We start from the raw sequence: 24125 nt of genomic DNA, 5'->3' as shown, positions 1-24125 counted from the left end.
CTTTAATAAGTGGTGCGGTGGCATTTTTGAAATTATTGGCTTGCAAATGGCATTTTAGGACGCACATTCTAAGGCGGTTATTGAAAACCGCCTTAGAATGTTATGTTTCTTATAATTTACGCCGGTTTTTAGTAAAAACCCGTCGTAATTTTCAAAATAAAAAAAAAACAAAACCGCAACCTCGTCGTCCTCTGCTACGAACTCCTTTCTTTGTTCTGCTTGTCCTTTCTTTGAACCTAGCACCGGTTTTTCAAAACCCGTCGCAAGAGAAAAACGCGGTGGTAATTCATTGAACTTGAAAAGAAGATCTGAATCCGAAATCACTTCAGCTCTTCCATCATCCTCCTCTTCTCATTCTCCAAGCCCCTCAGCTTCCTCCCCAAACACTGCAAGAGAGATCTAGAGGCAACAAATCTTCTTGATGGAGCTTTAGAGGTGACAGATCTGTTCATAGATCTCTCTGGTGTTCCTGCTCGTGTTTGTTGCCATAATTGGAACCAGCACGGCCTCGAAGACGACAATCTCGTAGGGCTTTTACCAGAATAGAAGTCTCTGGTGTTTCTGCTCATGTTTGTTGGCATCGTCTGAACGCGCCACCACAAACCGTGCACCGCTCGTCGTGCACTGGTGGCCTCCGCGAGGGGTTGAAGTCTTGAACCCTAAGTAGGGAAAACTGTTGATTCTTACAGAGAGTCGTAGATACACCTGCGAAGAAGGTTCTTTTATTTATCACTTTATCTTCCCTCTCTGTGTGTTTTAGATTTTGACGAGGAAACTGATCTGTTTGTTGTTGATTCTTGTAGAGGCGAAGTAAATTTAGGAAGGTCTTGGAAATTCGAGGTACAGAGGCATGGAATTTTGTAAAGTGACTTTTAAAATTTTGAATTCCTAATTTGGCTTATTTTTTTTTGTGATTTAACAAATTCCTTGATATTATCCTTTGTTAATATACTCCAAGTCCAATGTGTCCTTTCAAAATCAATGTGGCCGCAACATCAAGGTTTTTGGGTTTATCATGACCACAACACAATCACAGTTATGGCCTCATCAGATGCGGTTATCTGCAATTTCCCATTTTCCCGCAATCCTGATGAAACCACAATTTGAAACCTTAATTATATTATATTGATTAGACTTATTTTCAGTAGTCATGAGTTTTTTAAAAAATGCTTGCACTAGCCATAGATTTCCACTAACATTCTCTTCAAGTTTCTGCAGCTGTTTTCTTCCTTCTCTGTGCATCCCCCCTCAATACAAAAAATAAAATCTATTTATCCCAAATTTTGTTTGTTGACTTTGCTAGGCATCCTTTTGCTCATGAATTTAATAGGGCCACACTGGCTGTGTCAATGCGGTGGCTTGGAATTCCAAAGGTTCGTTACTGATATCTGGATCAGATGATCAACGGGTATGGCACATATTTTATGTCATTTGTAGTTCTGTAGTCTCATACACTAGAATGGGAGATTCTTTTTTGGAAATATATGAGAAATGAACTTTGACATATTTTAGGGTCCATGAAACTATTGAATATGTTTTTTCATATAGAATGTTCCATTATAAAATTCCCCTGTCTTCTTGATGGGCTAAAATGAAGTTTCTTTGTCCATGATTAAATGAGAGACTTTGACATCTCTGCCACTTATTGTGCTTGCTTCTAGTTCTCACACAGTTGTGATTTATTTTCAAACCAAGTAGAGAGAATGATCAAGAAGCATCAAACTACAGAGAATAATTCTTTTGTTTGTCTTACGTCTTGTTTTGCCTGATATAATTTATAATTATTGAGTCATGACTAGTTTGAAAAGTTCAGTTCTAACTCTCAAAAGGTAGCAAACAGACTGATAGAGTCATGGAGCAAATGATTCCAGCCTCTCTGTTTTTGGTTTATACTAACCCTCTTAGACTGCTTTAGCAGCAGAAGGCATTGAATTGTTTTTCTGAAATTTTGCTTGATATTGTCTTACCTAATTTGGCTTATTTTTTTTTTTGTGATTTAACAAATTCCTTGATATTATCCTTTGTTAATATACTCCAAGTCCAATGTGTCCTTTCAAAATCAAAGATTAGTCTTGTACGTTATATCCAATGTCATGATGGCGTCAATATCCAATCCATGATGACTTTGTAGCCAACATCATAATGAAGCTCCCACATAAAAAAGCCACTAAATATCAACTAGGAAGAACCAGACCGTAGAACAAGTCTGTAGTTGGATAATGTACAGAAGAAGAACTGTTAATATTCTTTGAAAGCTCTAGACATGGTTATATATATATATATATATATATATAGTGTCCCATTATATCTATCAATCGTTGACCTTTCCATACAGATTAATTCATATTGGAGTAATTCAAGTGTCATAACTTTATCGGATGTCATAATTTGAATGCTTCTCACTATAAACTCTTTAGTGGGGTTTAGTGTATCACATGCTCTACATCAGTGTACTGACAAATTATAAGGTACTACTAGTTGATAATTTTCATGACATCAGCCAATTTCACATCACATTATTGGAGGAACTTTCCAATTCTTAGAATGTCTTAGATCACATATATTATATAGCTAAGAAATTATTTACTTTTTCTGGTAAATGCCTGGAGCTGGGAGCATGCATGTATCAGAAGTTGGAGTTAGGTTCAGAAAAAAAGTTAGACTCTAATAATTCCACAAAAATAAGAATAGCCCGAAGATCTCTATAGTACATTGCTTTCTATTTTTTAGCCTCTTTTTTATTTTATTTTATTACTTTCTATGGCGTGGTTTTGCCTTTTTGTTTGGCCTAGTGGTAATGTCTCTGTCACTATTTTATACAAATTCCACTCAAAAGATTGAATAGGCCTGGCATTTTCTTATTAGTGTACAACATTAAGTGATTTTCAAAGTTCCCCACTAAAATGAGATCCCTTCAGTAAATTATGCATTCTTCATCTTGATTGATTCCACCTCGAATCCAGAAAATGAACTTTGTCAATCATGATACCTTTAGTAACAACATATATATTTAGGGTTCTATAGCCAAAGAAAAAGAAAACATCTGGCCCTCATTTCTCTCTGCACCAGATTTTTGTCCCTGTTTGAAGTTCTTTTAACAGAAAATAAATTAATAATTGTGCATTTGCTGATATGCATAGAAAGGCCAGAACTTGATACAAGATGCATGGAGTTAGCAATATGTTTTAGAAAAATGAAATATAAAGATAAGAATATATATATATATATATATATATATATATATATATATTAAAAAATTAATATATTTATGCCAAAAAATAATATATTGAATTTAATTAGTAAGTGAATTATTTATAGTAATTAATATTTATGTAAAATATAAATTAAAAACAAAAGAGAGTATTTCTGGGGTAGTGTAAAAAAACACAATGAAATAACACCCTAACATCTCTTTTAAAAAGATTAGTTCTTATAACATCCTTTTAAATCAAACAATATTTTTTCTTAAATAATGAGGAGATCATCAAATAAAATTAAATATACTTTTATAGTTAATGCTATTAATTTTATTTTCTCTTTTTCGGCTAGTCAAGGCCACCCATTGTGTACATATATTAATTATGGATTTAACAAATAATTAAGCCGATACATAAATATTTTATAAAAAGAATTATTATAAATATTAATATATATTTATAATTTATAGGATATCATTATTTTTTTAATAAAATTTTACTTTTATACATATCTATGTGATTTTGAGGTCAGTCACCATATGTATGAGGTATTCGTAGTTGGAATCAAATTGTAGAGGAAATGTTATTGGATATTATAGAGAGTAATGATGTGAAAGCCTCATTGTGTCAATCCTGAATTCACGAGTTGAGACGATATATGATGAAGGACTATACACTGATGGCATGTGCTGTAGTGATATGAAGAGTTAGACTTTGGTACACTACAAGATGAAATGCACCTATATATGGTCAGGGTAGTAGTGCATTCCATGACTTGATAACCGTAACACCTATGGCCCTTCAAGAGTGGATGGATGCTCTTTAGGCTGTGCACTTGAGCCCTTAATTCACATGAAGGTGACGAGATTCAAACCTTCATAGAGCTACCACTCTCGAGAATCATTTGGGTGTTTTTGCCCCTCAGTCCTACTCCGTCTTCTTAGGATTCTCACCATTAGCTATACTTTTACCTTACTCGTCTTTCTAGTTCTTGTTCGTTTTCAACTGTCTATTAGGTAATCATTGCTGATGGATGGTTGTTCCTCACCTCTTCTTCTAGTAGTTTTAGGCAACCTTAGCATGGGGGGATAGTTTACAAATAAACATACATATGGTGTTGATTCTAATGTGGAGGATTCTCAAGCAACAAAAGACAGATCATGGAGAGGACTCTTTCTTTACCTTTTTTTAAGGGAAAATAATTTTTACTTTAAAATGATATAATAAAAATTTAAATAATTTAATCTGTAAATATTCTGTTGAATAATTTTTATATTATAAGATAGAGATTTTTATACTAAAACATAATTTATATCTAACTAGTTAATATGTATAATGTGTTTATATATATAAATATATATATATATATATATATATTACAAAATAATATTTTGACTATATATATATTTCTTATAAAATAATTTAAATTACTTTATAAAAAATATCATAAATTAAATTAGTTTTAATTTTTTTAATGGTACAAATCATAAATATATATTATCCACAAGAGAGAATCATGCTCAAAATTAATATAGATGATCAAATTTTCTTTTTGAGTATTTCACACAAATGTTGACCAAGTATTTGATAATATCATAAATTAAAACAACAGAAAGTCCAAAAATAAAAATATATCAGAATTTGGCAAATCAATAAAAACATGAAATTTTTAAAGGCATCAGAAGATGACAAATCAACAATCCATTCTCAAATTTTGACAAGAATTATGATGATCATACACGAATAAAACAAATGAATAATTACAAAGGAGAAGTCCTGAATTCAATATATCTTGAAGCAATAAGGCATGAAAACAATAGAAACATTGGTTCATCCTTCATACATAAATTGTCATTACACTGGCCTTCATTAACATAGCCAAGCCTACCCATGTATACCTGTTTGTGGGACATTCTGATGCCCTTGGATTCATAATCCGGCATGTTATCTTCATGTTGGTCAACCATGTCAGTTGCATTTTCTAGGCAACAGTCTTCGAGTTCTAGTGATTGTTTTATATCTCTGATAGATGACAAAGAAAATGACCAAGACCTAGAGATATTCTGACGTCGTTTAAGGATAGAAAGCTCTTCCTGGCCCAAAAATTTATCATTTTAGTTAAATTAGCAACTCACATAAAACTTATACTACAAGAAATAGCGGATACCACCTTCAAAAGTGGAATTTGATGTTGTAAAGGAATTACATCCCCAGTAGAATCTTCATTGACCACAGCCTACAAGAACAATATATGGAATGTATAGTGATAGGTTGATGAGATTCATTCCTTTGAAAGAAATTCAGACTGATCATAGAAAGCGTTTACAAGAGGCTCATAAATCCAATTCTTCAAAAATATCTGTACCAATTCAAGTGAGCTGTCATTTAATTTTAAGAAATAAAAGCTTCAAACTTGTGGGTGGTTTCTAGGTTTGGTTAATTGGGCACTTGGTTGGTAGATCCGAATAACTGTGTTAGTGAGTATGATTCTGAGTAATTTGTTACAATTATATCGACTGATATAATTTAATTATTAGATTAAATGTTATATTATTAATATTAATTATGAAAATAAGTTTTATGGTATTTTAATTCATCAATATTACTTGATTTTAATTTTTGGCCAAAAATAGAAAAAATAATTTAGGATTTTATTCTTAATATTAATTATAAGAACATAGCAAAACCTAGCAACATAGTTTTGGTCGAACAGACAAAAATAATTAACTTCTGCAAATCATCTTGATGGAAAGAAAGTTAACAGGTTGAAGCTTAAAGAAAATAGTCTCATACTGTTTGTGGTTTTTATAAGTTTTCACATAGCAGAAAATGACTGTTCAATACTGAAGGAATAAAGAAAAATAAGTGACTGTATGCATAATTACATACCAGAACAAGTCCAATAAAATTTGTAGGCTGCTCATAATAGACAGGAACTCTGCTATGCCCTTTCTCCAATATTGGATTCATCAAATCCCTGCTTAATAATAAGCATTCAGTTGGATGACAAAATGCTGTATAAGATACAAAAGCTAGTTTGAACTTGTAATTTTTTTGAGTCACAAATAGAGTCCTTACCTATCAAGCTTTGCATTAATATCAATAGAAAATATATCAGTTATGGGAGTCATGGCATCACCAGCTGTCTCTCCAACTCACATGTCCCAAGATCCATTTCATTTTTCTGTTCATCCTCTGTCAATTCACCTTTATTGCCACCCTCTTGAACTTTTTTCTCATCCTCTTTGTTTTCTGTCCTTTTCTCTAGACCATCAGAACTAACAACATGAGTCACCAGGTTCATCGTTGAAGGTTCAGAAAACAAAACTTGCTTTATAGGAGCCTCCAAAGAACCAATCTCTTCCTTGTCAAATTTAGTCCTTCCAATCTTATTGTTGTTTCTAGGGAATTCATTGCGAAACACCGACGATAAATCCTTGGCTTTTATTTCTAAACCACCATAAACATCCAATTTCTTCCCTGTGAAATTTCTTATTCTACTTGTTGCATTGTATGATGGACACTTATAAAGTAAACTACGTCTCTCATTCCTGATCATCTCAGGTGAAATTTTTGGTTCATCCCTTTTCTCCCCTCCCTTTTCCTCCTCATTGTTGACAATATTAAGGAGGTTTTGCTCAGAACTCCAAAAGATTCTAACAAAAATGGCAGTGCACATGAAAAATGGGGACAAGAAGACCAACAAGTTATAAATAAAAGAAAGAAATATGTACAAAATGAAGAAGACTAACAAAGCACCCGAAACCAATGGATTCCTTTGCATGAAAGTGTAGCTAATCTCAAATGAAACATGAAGTACTTTTAATATACGAAGTTGAATGTCCCTTGCATTCAAGCCCTTTTTTGTTTCCTTCAAAGTAGGTTCCATTCTCAAATTATAATGCTTTTCAAGGTCTTAGTTGCATGCATGCATTTGTGACAATCCCACAATGGAAAACTCATAAAGGGGACATTTTAGCCATTACCACATCAAAACAAGTCATTATAATCATCATAGTAATTATCAAATGTAAATGTGACTCTGGTGTTCTTGCTGAACAAGTCCCCCCTTGAAGAAAAAATTAAAGAAAATGTAAATGTAACTCTGGTGTTCTAGCTGAACAAGGTTAAAGATCAATGATGGGGAATGGAAATATTGATGTGATTTTTCACTTTGAGTCCATAGAAATCATCCTGAAAATTCAAAAACTAAAGAAAGAATAATACAGAAAATAGGTATAGTAGCTCATAAATTATGGTCAGCAGTGAAAAGTTTGATCCTCTCCCTAACAAATGGTTAGCCGTTGAAACTATAACAATTTATTATTTTCTTTTTTAGGATAATTTTTCTTTTGGTTGAGAATTTTATAGGAATCTCTAATTTAGGAGTTTTAATGTGTGTTTCTTATCCATTTTGATAACCGCAAAAAAGGGAGAGAATGAATAAAATTTACGGAACAATTTCACAAGTCAAAAAGTCGCATTACTCCATAGTGTTGGTGTCTTCAACTGATAGTAATGCACAACACACTCTTATCTTTAGTCAGATTAGCATGCGTATCTAGAAATTTTGGATCGCCGAATTTCTTTTCTAATTTTTTGAAGCGCAAAATTATTAATTAATATTAACTTAGGGTTTATCAAAACCTAGCAACATAGTTTTGGTCGAACAGACAAAAATAATTAACTTCTGCAAATCATCTTGATGGAAAGCAAGTTAACAGGTTGAAGCTTAAAGAAAATAGTCTCATACTGTTTGTGGTTTTTATAAGTTTTCACATAGCAGAATGACTGCAGCACAAGCTATTTTTTTTTTTTCAAAATAAAATAAAACTTTTGTACTATTTAAATGTTCAATAATCCAACTTTTCTGACACCTCTCTGTATAATGTTGTAGGGTGATCTAAGTGATCATGAAAGCCTTGTTAAGGCAATCAAGCAAGTTGATGTTGTAATATCCACACTAGGTGGACAACAAATAGATGATCAAGTGAAGCTCATAGCAGCAATAAAAGAAGCTGGAAACATCAAGGTACATACATGCACTAGTCTTCTATAACAAAATAATTAACTTAATCACTATGCATGGTACTTCATTTGTCAAATGTACGCATATATTGGTGTATAGTATTAGTAGGTAAATATAAATATTAAGTATAACTCTAGGTGTGACTTGGAGAATAATTTGACAAAATCTTCAGTTTTATTTAAGGATTTTTATCTTACTCTCGATTTTTTCATATTTATTTCTCACGTGACATAGCCGACGAAAATCAAATTTCTTTTCTACCGAGTTAAAATGGATGAACACTTGAATCAGAGATATAAAGTTGTGTTTCTTTGATCATCAGAGGTTCCTCCCGTCTGAATTTGGGCTTGATGTGGAGCGTCACAATGCAGTTGAGCCAGTGACTAGCTTTCTTGAGAAAAAAGTGAAAATCAGTTATGGGAGTCATGGCATCACTAGCTGTCTTTTCATAGAGTCCTTACCTGTAGGCTGTAAGGAATAGAATAGAAGAAAAACCAATACCCTCAAATAATAGATGAGAAACTCACCTAATGCTTGTGCTGCAGTCATTCTTTTCCTTGGATCTTTATTTTGAAGTCTCTTAAAAAGGATTTACAAAAGAAAATTTTAAATTTTTTTGATTTATGTATCAAATTTATTTAGTAGGAAAAAACATGATTTTATTGTGATAAGATAAAACTCTAGAAGAAGAACAAATAAGTAACAGGATAACAAATAAGAAAAGGAAAGAAAGAAGGACATACCTTGAATCTGCAAAACAATGTTTTGGCATCCATAAAGAAGAATGAAAATGAAGATTGAAATTTACCTTGGCCAAGAAGAAGAACTAGAAAATAGTTAATGAAATGGAGAAAAGTAAAACCAGAAAGTCATTACCAAAGACGTAGAAGGGCAAAAAAAAAAAGAAGGAAAATCCTAGAAGAAGTGCAGAACACATACTGCATTAAATCTATTAATGCAAAAAATAAACTCCCCTGGATCATGCCATCGTCAGCTAAAAGTCTTTCTATTAAATCTACTCCAAAAAATAAACTTTTTCACGATGGAAATATCATTTCTGAATACAATTTTGTGATGCAAACACCAATTTAACGTTGCTAGGGAAGATTCTTGATATTGACATACTTTATAGGGCAAAACATCAACTCCTCAAGCCTCTATTTTCAGCCCAAAAAAAAATGCTATTTTCTAATTGCTCTTGTCTTTAGTCAACTAGGCCTCTACCCTTTAGAATCAACCCATTGTTTCCGTTGATCTAAAAGCTAGCCAGCTAGGCAGCCAAAAATGGAGCAATCATAAATAATGGAAAACAAATGAACAAAAGATATAATAATTTTCAAAGACAATAACAACACAAATGAGCCTCATGTCACTCATGAATGCCCTTACGTACAGGGAATTTAATTACTTGACTTTTGTACATAATTGACATTGTTATACACCTACAAAATCGGGCCTTGGTTAATGGATGTTGTACTGATTGAAGTAATATTTTTGTGTAATTCAAGCTCTAATTCAATGTAATTAAATTAGTGGGCACATAGAAACTCTGGAATGGTATTATTATCATGTGAAAGAAGCTTGTTGCCCTCAACATGTTAAAGAATACATGAGTATGCTTTTCCCTGTTCTGGTCAAGTTAAGATGTTAGGCAAAACTTAATTTGTTTCCATTTGACTAAATATTTAAATTATCCTTATTTCACTTAAAATAAACCTCTTTACTGGTTGTACTATTTTATAAACCTCAAACATGATGCATTGTTATTTGAGTATGATTGATCCAGCTGATAGTTTCCCCCATTGATGGTACAGATTATATGTCGTCATTACAACATTTGTGTTAGTGTTTTCCCTGTAACTGCATCCCCGCACTCGTTGTCATTGACACTGAGCATCTTTCGAGGTATGTCTCTATTTTTAAAAAGTGGTATGATTGTAACATGTCGTTGTTCAAATATCGATATTGTTTCATGTTACTAGTTAGTTGCATTATGAGTGAACCTTAGTTCCCCGTTCGAGATTCGATACATCGATTAATACGGATAGTTTGAATTAATCGATGTATTGATTCTTGAATTGTCCGTTTGGACAGTTTGGGATGACATATTTTTATAGTTGAATCATACGTAGAGGTAAATTATCTTTTGAATGATTTGAATAAATTTCGGTATACTGCATTTGACATTGTTCTTCGGGTGCATATTTGATCGCGGTGATTGTTCACACATTCATCGCTTTCATCTTGTGTACTTGAAGACCAATGCGAAATGCTGCCGAAATTTCATCAAATCACTCGAAAGAGATTTTACTTGTACGTTTGATTCAACTATAAAAAATGTCTTCCTGAATGGGGTAGGGCCACACCTTCAATGCAAAAAAGTGAGTTTAGCATGCATCACAGATAACTTATTCATTGTCATGAATAGCAAATACGAAACATGGATCGAAGTTGGATGAAAGCAAAACGCATCAGTGATGAGTATGAGAACGGGGTGGAACAATTTCTACTGTTTACGCAACTTAATGCTGAAAGTTTGAGGGGCAATTATTTTTGCCCATGTGTTAAATGTCTTAATGGTAGACGACAGTCAGTTGATGAAATCCGATCACATCTGATATGTTACGGCATCATTCCAAATTACACAAAATGGATATGGCATGGGGAATCGGCCGACATTCCAGCTGTTTCTCAGTCTCAGGCGGTTCACGAAGACAGCGGAGAGCGTATAGAGGAAATGATCCGTGATCTTGGACAAGAGACTTTTGAGCAAGCGCATGCACCTCTGTATGATACAATAGAACGTGATTCCAACACGCCATTGTATCAGGGGTGCACATCTTTCACGCGGTTGTCAGCTGTGTTAGCTTTGGTAAACTTGAAGGCAAGATTTGGGTGGAGTGATAAAAGCTTCACTGAATTGCTGGTCTTATTGAAGAACATGCTTCCTGAACAAAACACTTTGCCGAAAAATCACTACGAGGCCAAAAAGATTTTGTGTCCAGTGGGAATGGAGTACAAGAAGATCCATGCATGCCCTAATGATTGCATATTGTATAGAAATGAGTATGCAGAACTACGGCAATGCCCCACGTGTGGGGTATCACGATACAAAGTGCAACACGATGAATTAACTGATGATGCAGGAACCAAAAATTGTCGTCCTGCCAAGGTGTGCTGGTATCTTCCAATAATACCAAGGTTTAAGCGATTGTTTGCTAATGCACATGATGCAAAAAACCTTTCATGGCATTCGGATGACCGAAAATCTGATGGATTACTGCGACATCCTGCCGATTCGCCACAGTGGAAGACAATTGATCGTTTGTATCCAGAGTTTGGGGATGAGCCAAGGAACCTAAGGCTTGCTCTTGCTTCTGATGGAATGAATCCTTATGGTAGCTTAAGTAGCAACCACAGTTCCTGGCCTGTTTTACTGATGATTTACAACCTTCCCCCATGGTTGTGCATTTTGCGTAAATACATTATCCTGTGTATGATGATCGCGGGTCCAAGGCAGCCAGGGAATGATATTGATGTGTATCTTACACCATTAATCGAAGACTTGAAACAATTGTGGGAAGAAGGGGTAGATGTGTGGGATGCAAATGTGCAGCAGACGTTCAGGTTACGCACAATGGTGTTTTGTACTATTAATGATTTTCCAGCATATGGAAATTTAAGTGGATACAGTGTGAAAGGGCATCATGCATGTCCTATCTGTGAGAAAAACACAAGCTTCATCCAACTCAAGCATGGAAAGAAGACAGTATATACCAGACACCGAAGATTTCTAAAAGCTTTTCACCCTTATCGACGATTGAAAAAAGCTTTTAATGGAAGTCAGGAGAATGAAGGCCCCCCAGAAGCATTAACTGGAAACCAAGTTCATGATCGTGTAAAGGACATTGTAACCGTGTTTGGCAAGTCCCAGAAGAAGACATCATCTCCCAACAACATGTGGAAGAAACGCTCAATATTCTTTGATCTTCCATACTGGTCTGATCTATATGTGCGTCATTGTCTAGATGTTATGCATGTGGAGAAAAGTGTATGTGATAGTTTAATTGGTACTCTTCTTAACATTAAAGGGAAGACAAAGGATGGTTTGAAATGTCGTCAAGACTTGGTTGACATGGGAATACGAGAGCAGTTGCATCCCATATCACAAGGTCGACGAACATATTTACCCCCAGCATGCCACACACTGTCAACAGCAGAGAAGAAAAGTTTTTGTCAATGTCTGCGGAATGTCAAAGTTCCACAAGGATACTCTTCAAATATCAAGAGCCTTGTCGCCCTCAATGATCTTAAGTTGGTTGGCTTGAAGTCTCATGATTGCCATGTCTTAATGCAACAATTATTGCCTGTTGCGATTCGCGGCATCTTGCCTGACAAAGTTAGAGTTGCCATAACCCGTTTGTGCTTTCTTTTTAATGCCATATGTAGTAAAGTCATTAATCCTCATCAATTGGATGACTTGGAGAATGAGGCTGCCATTGTCATTTGTCAGTTAGAGATGTATTTCCCACCATCATTTTTTGACATCATGGTTCACCTCATTGTTCATCTTGTGAGGGAAATTCGGTTGTGTGGTCCGGTTTTTTTGCGGTGGATGTATCCAATTGAACGCTACATGAAAGTGTTGAAGGGATATACCAAAAATCAATACCGACCAGAAGCTTCCATTGTAGAAAGGTATGTTGCTGAAGAAGCTATTGAGTTTTGTTCACAATACATGGAAACAGTTGAAGCTGTGGGGGTACCGAAAATTCGTCATGACCGGACACGAGGAGGTCAAGGGACACGAGGCTTCAATGTTGTTACCATGAGTCGACAAGATGTGTCACAGGCGCATTTGTATATCTTGAATAACACACAGGAGGTCGTTCCATACATACAAACTCACAAACAATATCTGACATCTATTAACCCAAAATTGAACATGATGAAATTGTTACAAGAGCATAATAGAACTTTCATGAACTGGTTTAAAGAAACAATAATGACTGATGACAATGCTTCCAAAACATTAAGATTGTTGGCTATTGGTCCGAATCTAAATGTCCCTACTTGGCAGGGGTATGACATAAACAATTATTCGTTCTATACAAAGTCACAAGATGATAAAAGTAGTGTGCAGAATAGTGGGGTGCTTGTGGAGGCTCATTCTGAGCACTTTTCTAGAGCATCTGATAACAACCCAATTGAAGCCTCAATGCCTTATTTCGGAGTTATTGAAGAAATCTGGGAGCTTGATTATAATCAATTTAGAGTGCCAGTATTTAAATGTAACTGGGTTAATGGAAATACCGGTGTTCATAGAGATGAAATGGGATTCACTTTAGTAGACCTTAACAAGGTAGGTTACAAGGAGGAACCATTCATAATGGCAGAACAAGCTAGACAAGTGTTTTACATCCAAGATCCAAATAATCGTACATTATTAGTGGTTCTACAAGGAAGGCCAATTGGTGTTAGGGAACAAATTCATGATGCATCCCTTGACATTTGTGAGACTCCTCATTTTTGCACAAAAATGCCTTCAATATGTGAACAAGCAGAGGTGGATGACGTACATGCGATTCGTAATGATCATGCTGAAGGTTTATGGGAGAACATTGCTCCTTAACCGCCTTGTATCAATGTAATGTTACAATATTATTTTATTTGTTATTGACTTATATGTAACGTTCATATTTATTTTGTGCCGCATACATGCTATTTTTAATCCTACCAAATTAATCTAAATTTGTTTCATTTGGACAGCGTCATGGTGACACCGCCAAGGTCCCCTCCGCAGTCAGATGGTAATTCGGAGCCACAACCTAAGAAGACACGACAAAGCACACGTCTTAGAAGGTTGACTTTAAGAAGTTTAGATCAGCCTAGACCAATAGTTAATGTGGATCCTGCAACTGGAAGAGCATCAGGCCCAGAGAAGCAAAAGTTCCACAGTTTTTTAGGGGTTGTAGCTCGAGAAAAGATCCCCATTGTCCACAGCAATTGGAAAAATGTGCCAGAAACTCTTAAGGACATGGTATGGGGGGACATTTTGGTAAGTCACATTAACAATTTGATGTATTCAAACATTGAGTTTATTTTCAAAAAAATGTTTACATGCACTAAAATTGACATGATGAATATGTAATGCAGGCTAAATTTGATATCCCAGAAGCTAAAAAGGCCAAGAAAAAAGTAATGTCCACGGTGGGCACTAGATGGAGGCAATTTAAGTCTTCGCTAACCACTAAATTTGTCTATGCTGACACACAAGCCGGACAGGAAGAAAATCCTTCAGCAAAATATGGTATGGATAAACAAACTTGGGACGAATTTGTTGCAAGTCGCAAGACCCCGGATTGGCAGGTAACATGTTTGTTCAATTTAGTTTAAATTTCTTTAGAAATGTACATTTTTAACAATTAAATAAATGCAAATAATATATTGTCAATGACAGGAAATTCGGAAAAAGGCAAAGGAGAGTCAAAAATACAATGACTGCCCCCACGTACTGTCTCGTGGGGGTTATGACTTGCTTGAGAAAAAAATGTTAGATGAGAAAACAAAGCAAAGACAACAGCAGGCACTTTTGACTGAGAATCCATTGTCTGATCTGGAGGAGCCGCCATCTCCCATTAAAAGGCACGTGAAGTGGAAAATGGCTAGAACCAAACGATATGGCCAGATGACATCAAAGGCAGCAAAAGAAATTTTGGATAGAATTGTGAGTTGCAGCATGATTATAATCAATTTGGAACTAATTTTTGTTTGCTTTATAATTACTACCTCATTAACTCTTTCAATATGTTGTGCTTGTTTTAGGACTCGTTAGAAGAGCAGACGACACAGGGTAGTTTTGTTCCCCATGGTCGGGATGACATCTTGAATACGGCCATTGGCAAACCGGAACATCCAGGTCGAGTTCGTGCAGCGGGATCTGGTATGACCCTTACTCAATTTTATGGTAGGGCAACACGTACGTCGAGTAGTTCCTCAGCAACACTAATGCAACAACAGTGGGCTGACATTATTGGAAACATAAAGGAATAAGTAAGGAATGAATATGAAGAACAACACAAGAGGAGTCTGGAGGAATTTAAGAAGGAGTTGTCCAGTCAGATCTTCATTCAATTGAGTCAGATGGGATCACAATACTCTCCCCTTATTGAGGTGGATTTACAGGCATTGGCTGCACGTCTTAGCACTAAAGGAAGTAATGTAGAAACTGCTGATGTTGACCCATCAGGCGACAAAAATGTGAGCTTAAAACCCACTATGGGGTTATACGTGCAACGACAAAATACTACAGTGTTGGTGGCCTTGGGGAAAATATGTGAGGGTGGATCAGCCATTCACAATGTCACTTATGCTGATGATGTTGTGAGGGTGAGTGTTGACAAAGTTATAGAAGGTGATGCCGAAGTGCCCTTCCCGACATCAGAGATTCAATATGTCAAGCAGGCTCTTCAAACATTCATTGCATGGCCAACAAATCTTGTGAAAAAAGTGTCACATGAGGTAAATTTGGTGTTATTATATTTGCTGCATGACATGTTTACATGAATATATGTTAGTTTATGAAATTATGTAAATTGTTGTTTTCATTACACAATTAGGAGTCCGATACTAGTCCAAAGAAACTTCCTGAAACAGATGAAAGAGGGACGAATGATTTTGACCATGATCCGTTGCGTCAACTGACTAAGAGCCTATATTTCATGTACGACACACCTGTTGAGTTGAAGTGGGATGGCAGCAAATTTGGGCTTTCAAATGTTGATGCTTCATTCTTCTTGACATTCTCTGATGTAAATGAAATAAAGCTTAATGCACTCCAATACATTTTTCTTTTCAAATTCCCCTTTATATGTTTTGCATCATTAATGCTTCTTTTTAACCTTTATATGAAATCTCTCAAGCAATTTTGCCTTTGTTTGCTCTGCATGTTTTAATGAAGGATATGGACATATGATACATCAACTCCAGTGTCTAGAAATGCAACCATATATTGCAGCACTGAAATTTTGTCACTTGACTGGGAATGTAAATCAGACCGCTTGGTATGTGAATTGATTTATCATGGTGATTGAGTTTATTCAGTTGTAATGATTATGAGATGAGATTATGAATTAAATTATTAAGTTGTTCCTCTTGATAAAAAGCTTCTTATAGGTACATCCGATGGGTGCATTAAGGCATGGAATGTGGATGCAAAGAGAGTTGTCTGTGACCTCAACACAACCGAAGCATTTCCAAGGTATTTCCTAATTATATATTGGCCTAATATGTTGAAGGTCCCTGCAAATATAGTAGTTTTTGTTTTTAGTCCCTATAATTTTTTTATAACTTGCAATGTTCGTTGTTTTTGGTCCCTGTCGTGAACTTGTTGTTAACATGTTTTACATCTTTGCAAATATATCTTTTTTAGTTTTATGTCCCTGCAAAATATAACAATTTTTTGTTTATGGTTCCTACACAGATAGCAGTTTTTGTTTTTAGTCCCTACTTTTAGGTCCCTATAAAATATAAAGGTTTTTGTTTTTAGTCTCTACTTTTATGGCAGTGACCAAAACAAGTGATGGTGAATATTGTTGGGATAAAAAATAAAATAATTGCAAGGACTAAAAACAAAAATGGCTATATTCGCAGAAACATATTTAAACCTTGTATATTTTCCAGGTTTCTGTGTATTGCCTTTTTAACTCTCCTACTTGTGGTTTTACAGTGTATTGGACATAAAGTGCAGTCCTGTGGAACCTATTTTTGTGTCTGCAGCAGCATCTGGAGGGTATTTGTTAAATTTCTAAATATTGAATTCTTTGTTGAACTAGTAATTTAATTTATTGATTTGATCCTCTGTTGTAACTTTTAATAAAATGTTAGTCTTATTATGATATGTATGTTTTGCTGTTTTGATTTCGGACATAAGGATGAACTATGGAATATGAGGACCTTACTTTCTTTGTAGGGCTGGTTCTAACTATATTGACAACCTGGGTTTTGCTTCACTTACTGTGTGGAACATGAAGACATGGAAAGCCATGGTATGTTCTTCTTTGTATAAAATGTTTTATGTTTATGTTGTTTATGGCTATTTTTAATTTTGGATTTCATAAAGACAGTCCTTCCTCTTGGAGAAGATCCACCAGCAATTACTTCTCTATGCTTTAATCACAATGGAAAGATTTTGGCAGCTTCTGCCGTTGATGGAATGATTCACATGTTTGGTATCCTTAATTTTGTTCATTTGATTGTTTCCTTGGTTTGATATACTTAGTGATTAATATGTGAAGTAAAATATAATGTAATTTTGTTGCTGTTAAACATATTTCCAATATAATTTGATTTGATTGTCATATTTCCATATTTCTATTGTTATTTGATTTCTTTCTAATTTCTCTTAATTCTTTAGTTTCTAATTATTTATCAATAATATCCATCACACTTAAATCCCCACAATTTCAACAATTGGTTGCATTTATTAAGTTATATCTTCCCTTGCTGGAGTTGCCAATTTGCTGGGATTTCTTGTTCAGTGAAATAAAATGGTGCATTTCTTTTAAAGATAAATGTATTTAGAATGTTCTAGCAGTGGCCACATGATTTGACAATCATGTCATCCTTAACTAGTCGAAGACATGTCTGCTGGTCTACAAATCACTGGCTGGCCTGCACATGATTCTTCCATCAGTTCAATTCTGTTTGGACCAGATGAGACTAGCATTTTTAGCCTGGGCTCTGATGGGAAGGCAAGTATTATAAATTTAATGTTATTCCAGCTTGTGAAATGGGTTGTACATTTATATTAATTTATTCTTTGTTGTCAGATTTTTGAGTGGAGTTTGCAAAATCAAGGTCAAATCCTGTGGTCGAGAGACTCTAGTAGGTATATTTCTAGTTTGACACCTTACACTTAGATGTACACTGTTTCTTTTTTCTTTTGTGCGGCTCAAAATAGTTTTTATTAGCCAAATGCAGGAAAATTTGATGCATGAAATAGAGGATTGTCATATCAGACTCAAGAAGTAAACAGACTTCATTATTTATGAATAAATTATAGAAATAATCTGGTTTTTTTAGGCCAGATTTTAGTACAAACTTCAACAAAGACAGGGTTTCTCCCTAACAAGGAATTTCCTCTTTCAAAATACCAGAAATTCCAATCAAGCATCTTAATTGCCTTCTACAAATTAGTCACACAACCTATATATAACTATCATGCAACATATAAATGCCTAATCCTAGATAACTTCCTAATACAGAATTATAACATCCTAATTACAATTTGGGCTTTGGGTCTAACAACTCAATAATATAAAATTGGTTTGGAAGGTTAGGATTGTCCGAGTCTTATAATGACTATATTGGCCATATTTTTTTTAGTCGATGTGGGGTCCCAATATTATAAGTGTAAATATTTTATTTAGAGTATTTGGCTTGCTTTCTAAAGCATTTTTATCCCGGTTCCTCCTATCCTTGGTTTTATACTTGTTTGAAGAAATAATTCACAGCATGACCTTTTTTTTTCCTTCCATAGGTTCTGTTACCCCCTCAATGATTCAAAATATTGCAGACATGAGATGGCATTAGATGCAAATGGGAGGAGACTCTTGGTAACATCCAGTTCATTTAGAGCACCCATATACCAGGTTAATGATTCGTGGTGAATTGTGATTAGACCATTGCCTTTAGGGATTATAATTATATAATTATCCATACATTGGTTTGACTTGTTACACCCAGTAAATTTTGGCTTTGAATATATCCGGTTATCTTGTTAGTTATCTGGAATTGTTGTGTCTGGTTGTCTTGTGTCAGGTTCATGGTCAAATATAAAATAAAAAATGCTATAGCATTGTTGTTTCCTTTAGCTTAAGCATGTGGCAGCCCTCCTTGAATTACAGTCCTAGCTTCTCTGTAGGAGACTCCTCACTATACAGAGAGCCTTGGTTGAAACCAGGGTTATCCTATCTTGTTGAAACATCTAGTGTCAAGGATTAACGCTTAAACCTTGAAGTTTATAACTAGAATGGTAATTTTCTTATAATTCCCCCCTCAGTGCTTAAACCTATTGCTGAAATTTATTTTAGTTATCAGACTGGGACAATAAGGATTGAATTCTTGATCACTAGGTCATGGAGATCTCATGCAGTCATACCATGTTAAGTACTAACTTTTAAAGTCTTACAATTTTTAAGTAGGCCCATGAGTATTTTTGATATCTTGCAATTTTGTCCAACTAGTTAAAATGGGCCATGGCTCATGTTTTGTTCTATATCTAATTAAACATTCCAGAAAATTTCAACCTGGAGACTCCTGGTCCCTAGGCCGTATCTTATGAAATGCCTTAACCTAATATAAGGCCAAACAAGTATATCTTGAAGACTCAAAGATCTCGACAAAAGGTTAGAAAATCTAGCTTGCCTTAATCCATTTATTATTAAGCCACTATTACAATATAATATTGGATTAATAGAAGAATTTTTTTTATTGAGTACACAAAATTACAATACTATAATTTTTTTGTATGTTTCTCTATAATTTTCAAAATAATTTTTTTTTAGTTTCTTAATTAATACATGTTAACAAGACTCATTTGTAAAAAAAGAAGTAAAGTAAAATAGAGTGATATTTTATAATTACTTTTATAAAAATAAAATAAAAACTTAACTTCACAAACTGAAAACTATTTCTCAATGGAATGTTTTCTAAAACAATGATTTTCTTTTTTTCCTTTTGTAATATAGAAAACGGTATTGTTATTTTGCCCAGCAAAAGTTCAATTGAATGTAGTGCAAAGCAACTAAAAAACACATTTCCATCAAAACTCTAATCTGCAGCAGCCAATATCAGCTGGAGGACTAAAGTCCAGCGGCTTGACAAGCAAACAAACAGAAGGCAAGTCTTGCTTAAGTTTGCTTTCTTCCATGACTCCGTCTTAAATGTCTGCCATTCATTTCTTGGATTGCGTCCATGACTACAATCTGTTCGAACTATTTCCTCAACCAAATCATTTTGCTCTCCTTGTGTTTAATTTCAGCAAGATTTTGGACTTTTATGTTTTCTTCTGCTTTAATCAGAGGAACAAGGCGTGGGTTTTCCTGCACATTTAATAGGTTCATTTTTTCTCACTTAAATAAAGCATTTCTTTTCTGTGATTCGTATTTCTTTCAGTTTCTGTTTGTGTCTCTTCTTTTGTTCACTATTTATTACATTTATTTGTTGCATTGTCTTCCTTCTTGCTTCCCATTTGCCAAGTGAGTGGAAAGGGGAAAAGAACAAGTTTTGCTTCTTATGTTTGCTTCAATTTATTTGAGTTTGAGATATTTAGGGCTACTGTAGAATCAGCTTCATATCTTCTCAACTTCGCAATCCAAAAGTTAAAGATAGATATATAATATAGATCATATGACATAACGTAATGCATACTTAATAGAATATAAATAACCCAATGCTCACAACCTCACACATTGCTTTTAGCTGTTGATAACTTTTTATAGGGATATAGTCTTTTTATATTGTATTACGATTTAGGAGATAAATATGCATCTTATCTAAACAGTAAATGAAGTTTGCGTCTCCATTATCCTCATCAAAGAAAAGTGGGAAGTCTGCTTCCTAGATGTCAACCATAGTAGCAAAACTGTCTAAATGAGCTTAAGTGCTATCGTTTGAAGGCCAAGAAAAAGATGAATTCCCCAAATCCAGAAGTTAGAATTAGATATAAGCTTGAAAAGGTTGGATTTCATTGCGACTGTAATTTTTAGTTTAAAGTTTTGTTTCCTGTAGCTGTTGTACCTTGCTTCTTCAATGTTGTTGATAATTTACTTTTATGATTTTATGATCTATGTTTTATGACATCCTCCAGTTTTCTAGCAAGTAACAATGGTATGAGCATTGTCCTGGTATTCACTAAATTAATGTGGCTCCCCCTTTCTTTGATGTATGGGCATTGAAATAACAAGAATGTTGCTACATATGGATTTGTATTTGAAATACCTCCATGAAATTCTATTTTCTATTTGGGGAAGTTTCTGTTAAGTTATATTTTTCTTTGAGACATTACTACTTCGAATATATTTTTTTCCAGTTACCTGGCTTGTTAGTATAAAATCACAATATACATCAACTTCGATAATAGATATTTTTAACATGGCCATTCACCTCATAAGTACAAACATGATTTAGTGCCTTAGATAGGCTGGAAAGAGGCATTGTTCCTTTCCTCCTTATTTTTTCCTCTTCTAACTTGCAGTCTTTTATTTTAACTTGGTTTATTTTAACTTACAATTTCTATCTTATTCTGAAAATTTTCCGAAATCTTGATCACCACCCAGCTTTTGTTGTTGTATATAACATGGATACAACTGAAATTGTATCATTTTATCAGGTAAATGTTTTTCATCATGTTTTATTTTCTTGGGTTTTCTGTGTTTTCTGACTCATTTTTACATCTTATCAGAATTCACCAGACGAGCTTTATCTGTTGTTTGAGCAGTTCTGTGACCACTTCCATGCAACATCAAGGAATTCAATGTATATGAATTTCATATCTTCTCATTCAAATAATATCCACGCACTGGAACAGCTCCGGAGCATTAAAGATAAGGCAAGCAGCTCTGCACAGGTAGTGTTGTTGGTTGTATCCTTCTAATCACTTGCCTCCTCTGTCCCTCCCTTCCTAGATAAAAGAAAAAACAAAAGACAATGTACGTGATGTGCTAATGTGTTCTGTGTATAAATTTTGTTTGTAGTTTTGCAGTTTGTGAAGAATATTTTTGAATCAAGATTCATTGTACGTACACATTACTTTTGAATCAAGAATATTTTGATAGAAAAGCTTTATACTCTATGATCACATCCCAGTGGCAAAAATATTTGCTTAGTAATATTCTAATTGATTAAAAAAAAGTTATAGGTTGTATACTTGTAATTGCATTTAATTCCAACCAAGACACGAGGACCAATCAAGTCATGGCTTGAGGAGTTATTTTTGTTACAGGATAGGGGAGGTTATTTTCAGCTATTGCATTTATATCTATTGTAATAGAAAAAAATTACAGAACTTATGGATGACATTCGTGAGAATGTCTCTGTGTTGACACTGCTTGCTGGATATGATTGTAAATTCATTTGCTCATATGATATCAACTAAGCCTGTTGATCGATATACAAGACCAGAATTTACAGGTAAGGAAATTGATCATTTCTATTAAAAAATTGTATATCAGTAAGAAATTTCTTTATTGGTATTTTTTATTTGATAGAGAATGGGCCGTTGGCAATTGATTCTAAACAGGCTATTAATCATATTAAGAGGAAGTATGAGTTGGAGAATATGGAAATTGTGAACAAGGAAAAAGAAAAGGTTCGATATGATTTCCTGGTATTTGTAGAATGTAATTTCCATCAACATGTTTCTAATTAATTTGAACCTTTATAGGCTGACAAAGCCATTGCAGAAATTGAGGCAAAGTGTGGCCAAAAAATTGAAGAATGCAAAGAAGAACAAAGGCAGCAGTTGATGCGCATTGAAGATGAACACACGTTGCTCGTAAGCATAGAAAAAGTCTTGAATTTGAAATTATTGGCTGCTTAGAAATATTCTATCATTGCATTCTATTACATGGGATCATAAGTGTTCTGATTTGTCTTTAGTTGTATTTTTAATTACTTAATGTTCTAATTAATTGAAAAAACCATTTTTTTAAATAAAGTTACTATCTGATTAGTATTTGTTAGAGATGCAATATAAAGTCATTCATGTATCGTTACCTAGCAGCTTGAGCTTTTTGGATAGTTTGTTAATGACATGGTACGAAATTCTCTATGACTATGTGGTCTAGAGATCAAAGCATTGAGGTGTGAACTTGAAGATGAGTGTCAGAAGCTGGAAGAGGAGTTGCATCTTCAAAAATCCAAAGTATGGAATACCCTGATATGATAAATTAATTTCTTGTCATAATTTTTATTATTATATTTATTCTTTGGAATATATTGCAGGAAGACAGGCAAAGGGCTTTGTTGCAGTTGCAGTTGAAAGTGATGAGTGACAAGCCCAAAGAGGACCAAGAAGTGAATTCAAAACAGGTTTACTTGTGTTTCAATCTATTTGTTTGTGTCTGTCTTCAAATGGATGCCATATTTGCTAATTTTCATGTTGGGATACCTTTGGTAGTTTGGTTTGACAGGATATTCCATTATTTCAGAGCTTCCTAATTTTGTCTGGTGATGGTGTGTTTTTACAAATGCTAAAATTAAGATAGACTCCATGCTATTACTTACTAGTAACTGTTTCCTGGAATTCTATAATTTGTTGTCTCAGACTCTCAGTCATAGCCTCTGCCAGGGAATAAATACCTTGAATTCAAATGTCAAATCAGACACTGCATTCAAAGGCGGTTATTACATAATAACCGTCTTTGAATGTTACATCTGGTCGACATTCAAAGACCGTTATTATGTAATAACCGCCTTTGAATGTTACATCTCCTCGAGATTCAAAGACAGTTATTACATAATAACCGTCTTTGAATATGTAACATTCAAAGGCGGTTATTACATAATAACCGTCTTTGAATCTCGAGGAGATGTAACATTCAAAGGCGGTTATTACATAATAACCGTCTTTGAATGTCGATCAGATGTAACATTCAAAGGCGGTTATTATGTAATAACCGTCTTTGAATGTCGACCAGACGTAACATTCAAAGACGGTTATTATGTAATAACCGTCTTTGAATGTTGAACATTCAAAGGCGGTTATTATATAATAACCGTCTTTGAATCTCGAGGAGATGTAACATTCAAAGGCGGTTATTACATAATAACCGTCTTTGAATGTCGACCAGACGTAACATTCAAAGACGGTTATTATGTTATAACTGTCTTTGAAT

At 34.3% G+C, this 24125-nt stretch overlaps 3 protein-coding genes and 1 long non-coding RNA gene across 6 annotated transcripts; all 4 read left to right on the top strand.

The window, feature by feature from the left end:
* The first annotated feature begins 244 nt into the window (after nt 1-244).
* On the top strand, nt 245-8622 carry LOC114369497. The gene is made up of 5 exons (XR_003657645.1): nt 245-716; nt 804-840; nt 1331-1408; nt 8095-8229; nt 8549-8622. It is a non-coding gene; the product is annotated as an uncharacterized LOC114369497 (long non-coding RNA).
* Nucleotides 8623-10666: 2044 nt separating this feature from the next.
* On the top strand, nt 10667-13858 carry LOC114371698. The gene is made up of 2 exons (XM_028329056.1): nt 10667-12242; nt 12318-13858. Exons 1-2 carry the CDS (start codon nt 10667-10669, stop codon nt 13856-13858), a joined length of 3117 nt encoding a protein of 1038 aa, XP_028184857.1.
* A 1428-nt stretch (nt 13859-15286) lies between these two features.
* Nucleotides 15287-18911, top strand: LOC114371697 (WD repeat-containing protein 91 homolog). The gene is made up of 10 exons (XM_028329055.1): nt 15287-15747; nt 15846-15973; nt 16187-16289; nt 16392-16486; nt 16955-17017; nt 17198-17273; nt 17348-17456; nt 17866-17978; nt 18057-18115; nt 18767-18911. Exons 1-10 carry the CDS (start codon nt 15370-15372, stop codon nt 18894-18896), a joined length of 1254 nt encoding a protein of 417 aa, XP_028184856.1. The 5' UTR covers nt 15287-15369; the 3' UTR covers nt 18897-18911.
* A 2238-nt stretch (nt 18912-21149) lies between these two features.
* LOC114369496 (light-mediated development protein DET1-like) lies at nt 21150-23516 on the top strand. 3 transcript variants are annotated; one of them, XM_028326729.1, is made up of 5 exons: nt 21151-21619; nt 21692-21856; nt 22673-22783; nt 23076-23152; nt 23233-23516. In XM_028326729.1, the coding sequence occupies exons 1-4, from the start codon at nt 21587-21589 to the stop codon at nt 23088-23090; spliced, it is 324 nt and encodes a 107-aa protein (XP_028182530.1). In that variant the 5' UTR covers nt 21151-21586; the 3' UTR covers nt 23091-23152; nt 23233-23516. The 3 variants fall into 3 exon arrangements, with proteins under 3 accessions (XP_028182528.1, XP_028182530.1, XP_028182529.1); XM_028326727.1 differs by lacking the exons at nt 23076-23152; nt 23233-23516 and having other exon boundaries at nt 21150-21619; nt 22673-22869; XM_028326728.1 differs by lacking the exons at nt 21151-21619; nt 21692-21856; nt 23076-23152; nt 23233-23516 and adding exons at nt 22340-22419; nt 22497-22597 and having other exon boundaries at nt 22673-22869.
* The last annotated feature ends 609 nt before the right edge of the window (nt 23517-24125 follow it).

Source organism: Glycine soja, chromosome 10, assembly GCF_004193775.1.
Source record: "Glycine soja cultivar W05 chromosome 10, ASM419377v2, whole genome shotgun sequence".
Taxonomy (NCBI): Eukaryota; Viridiplantae; Streptophyta; class Magnoliopsida; order Fabales; family Fabaceae; genus Glycine; species Glycine soja.
This window is presented reverse-complemented; position numbering and strand designations above follow the sequence as displayed.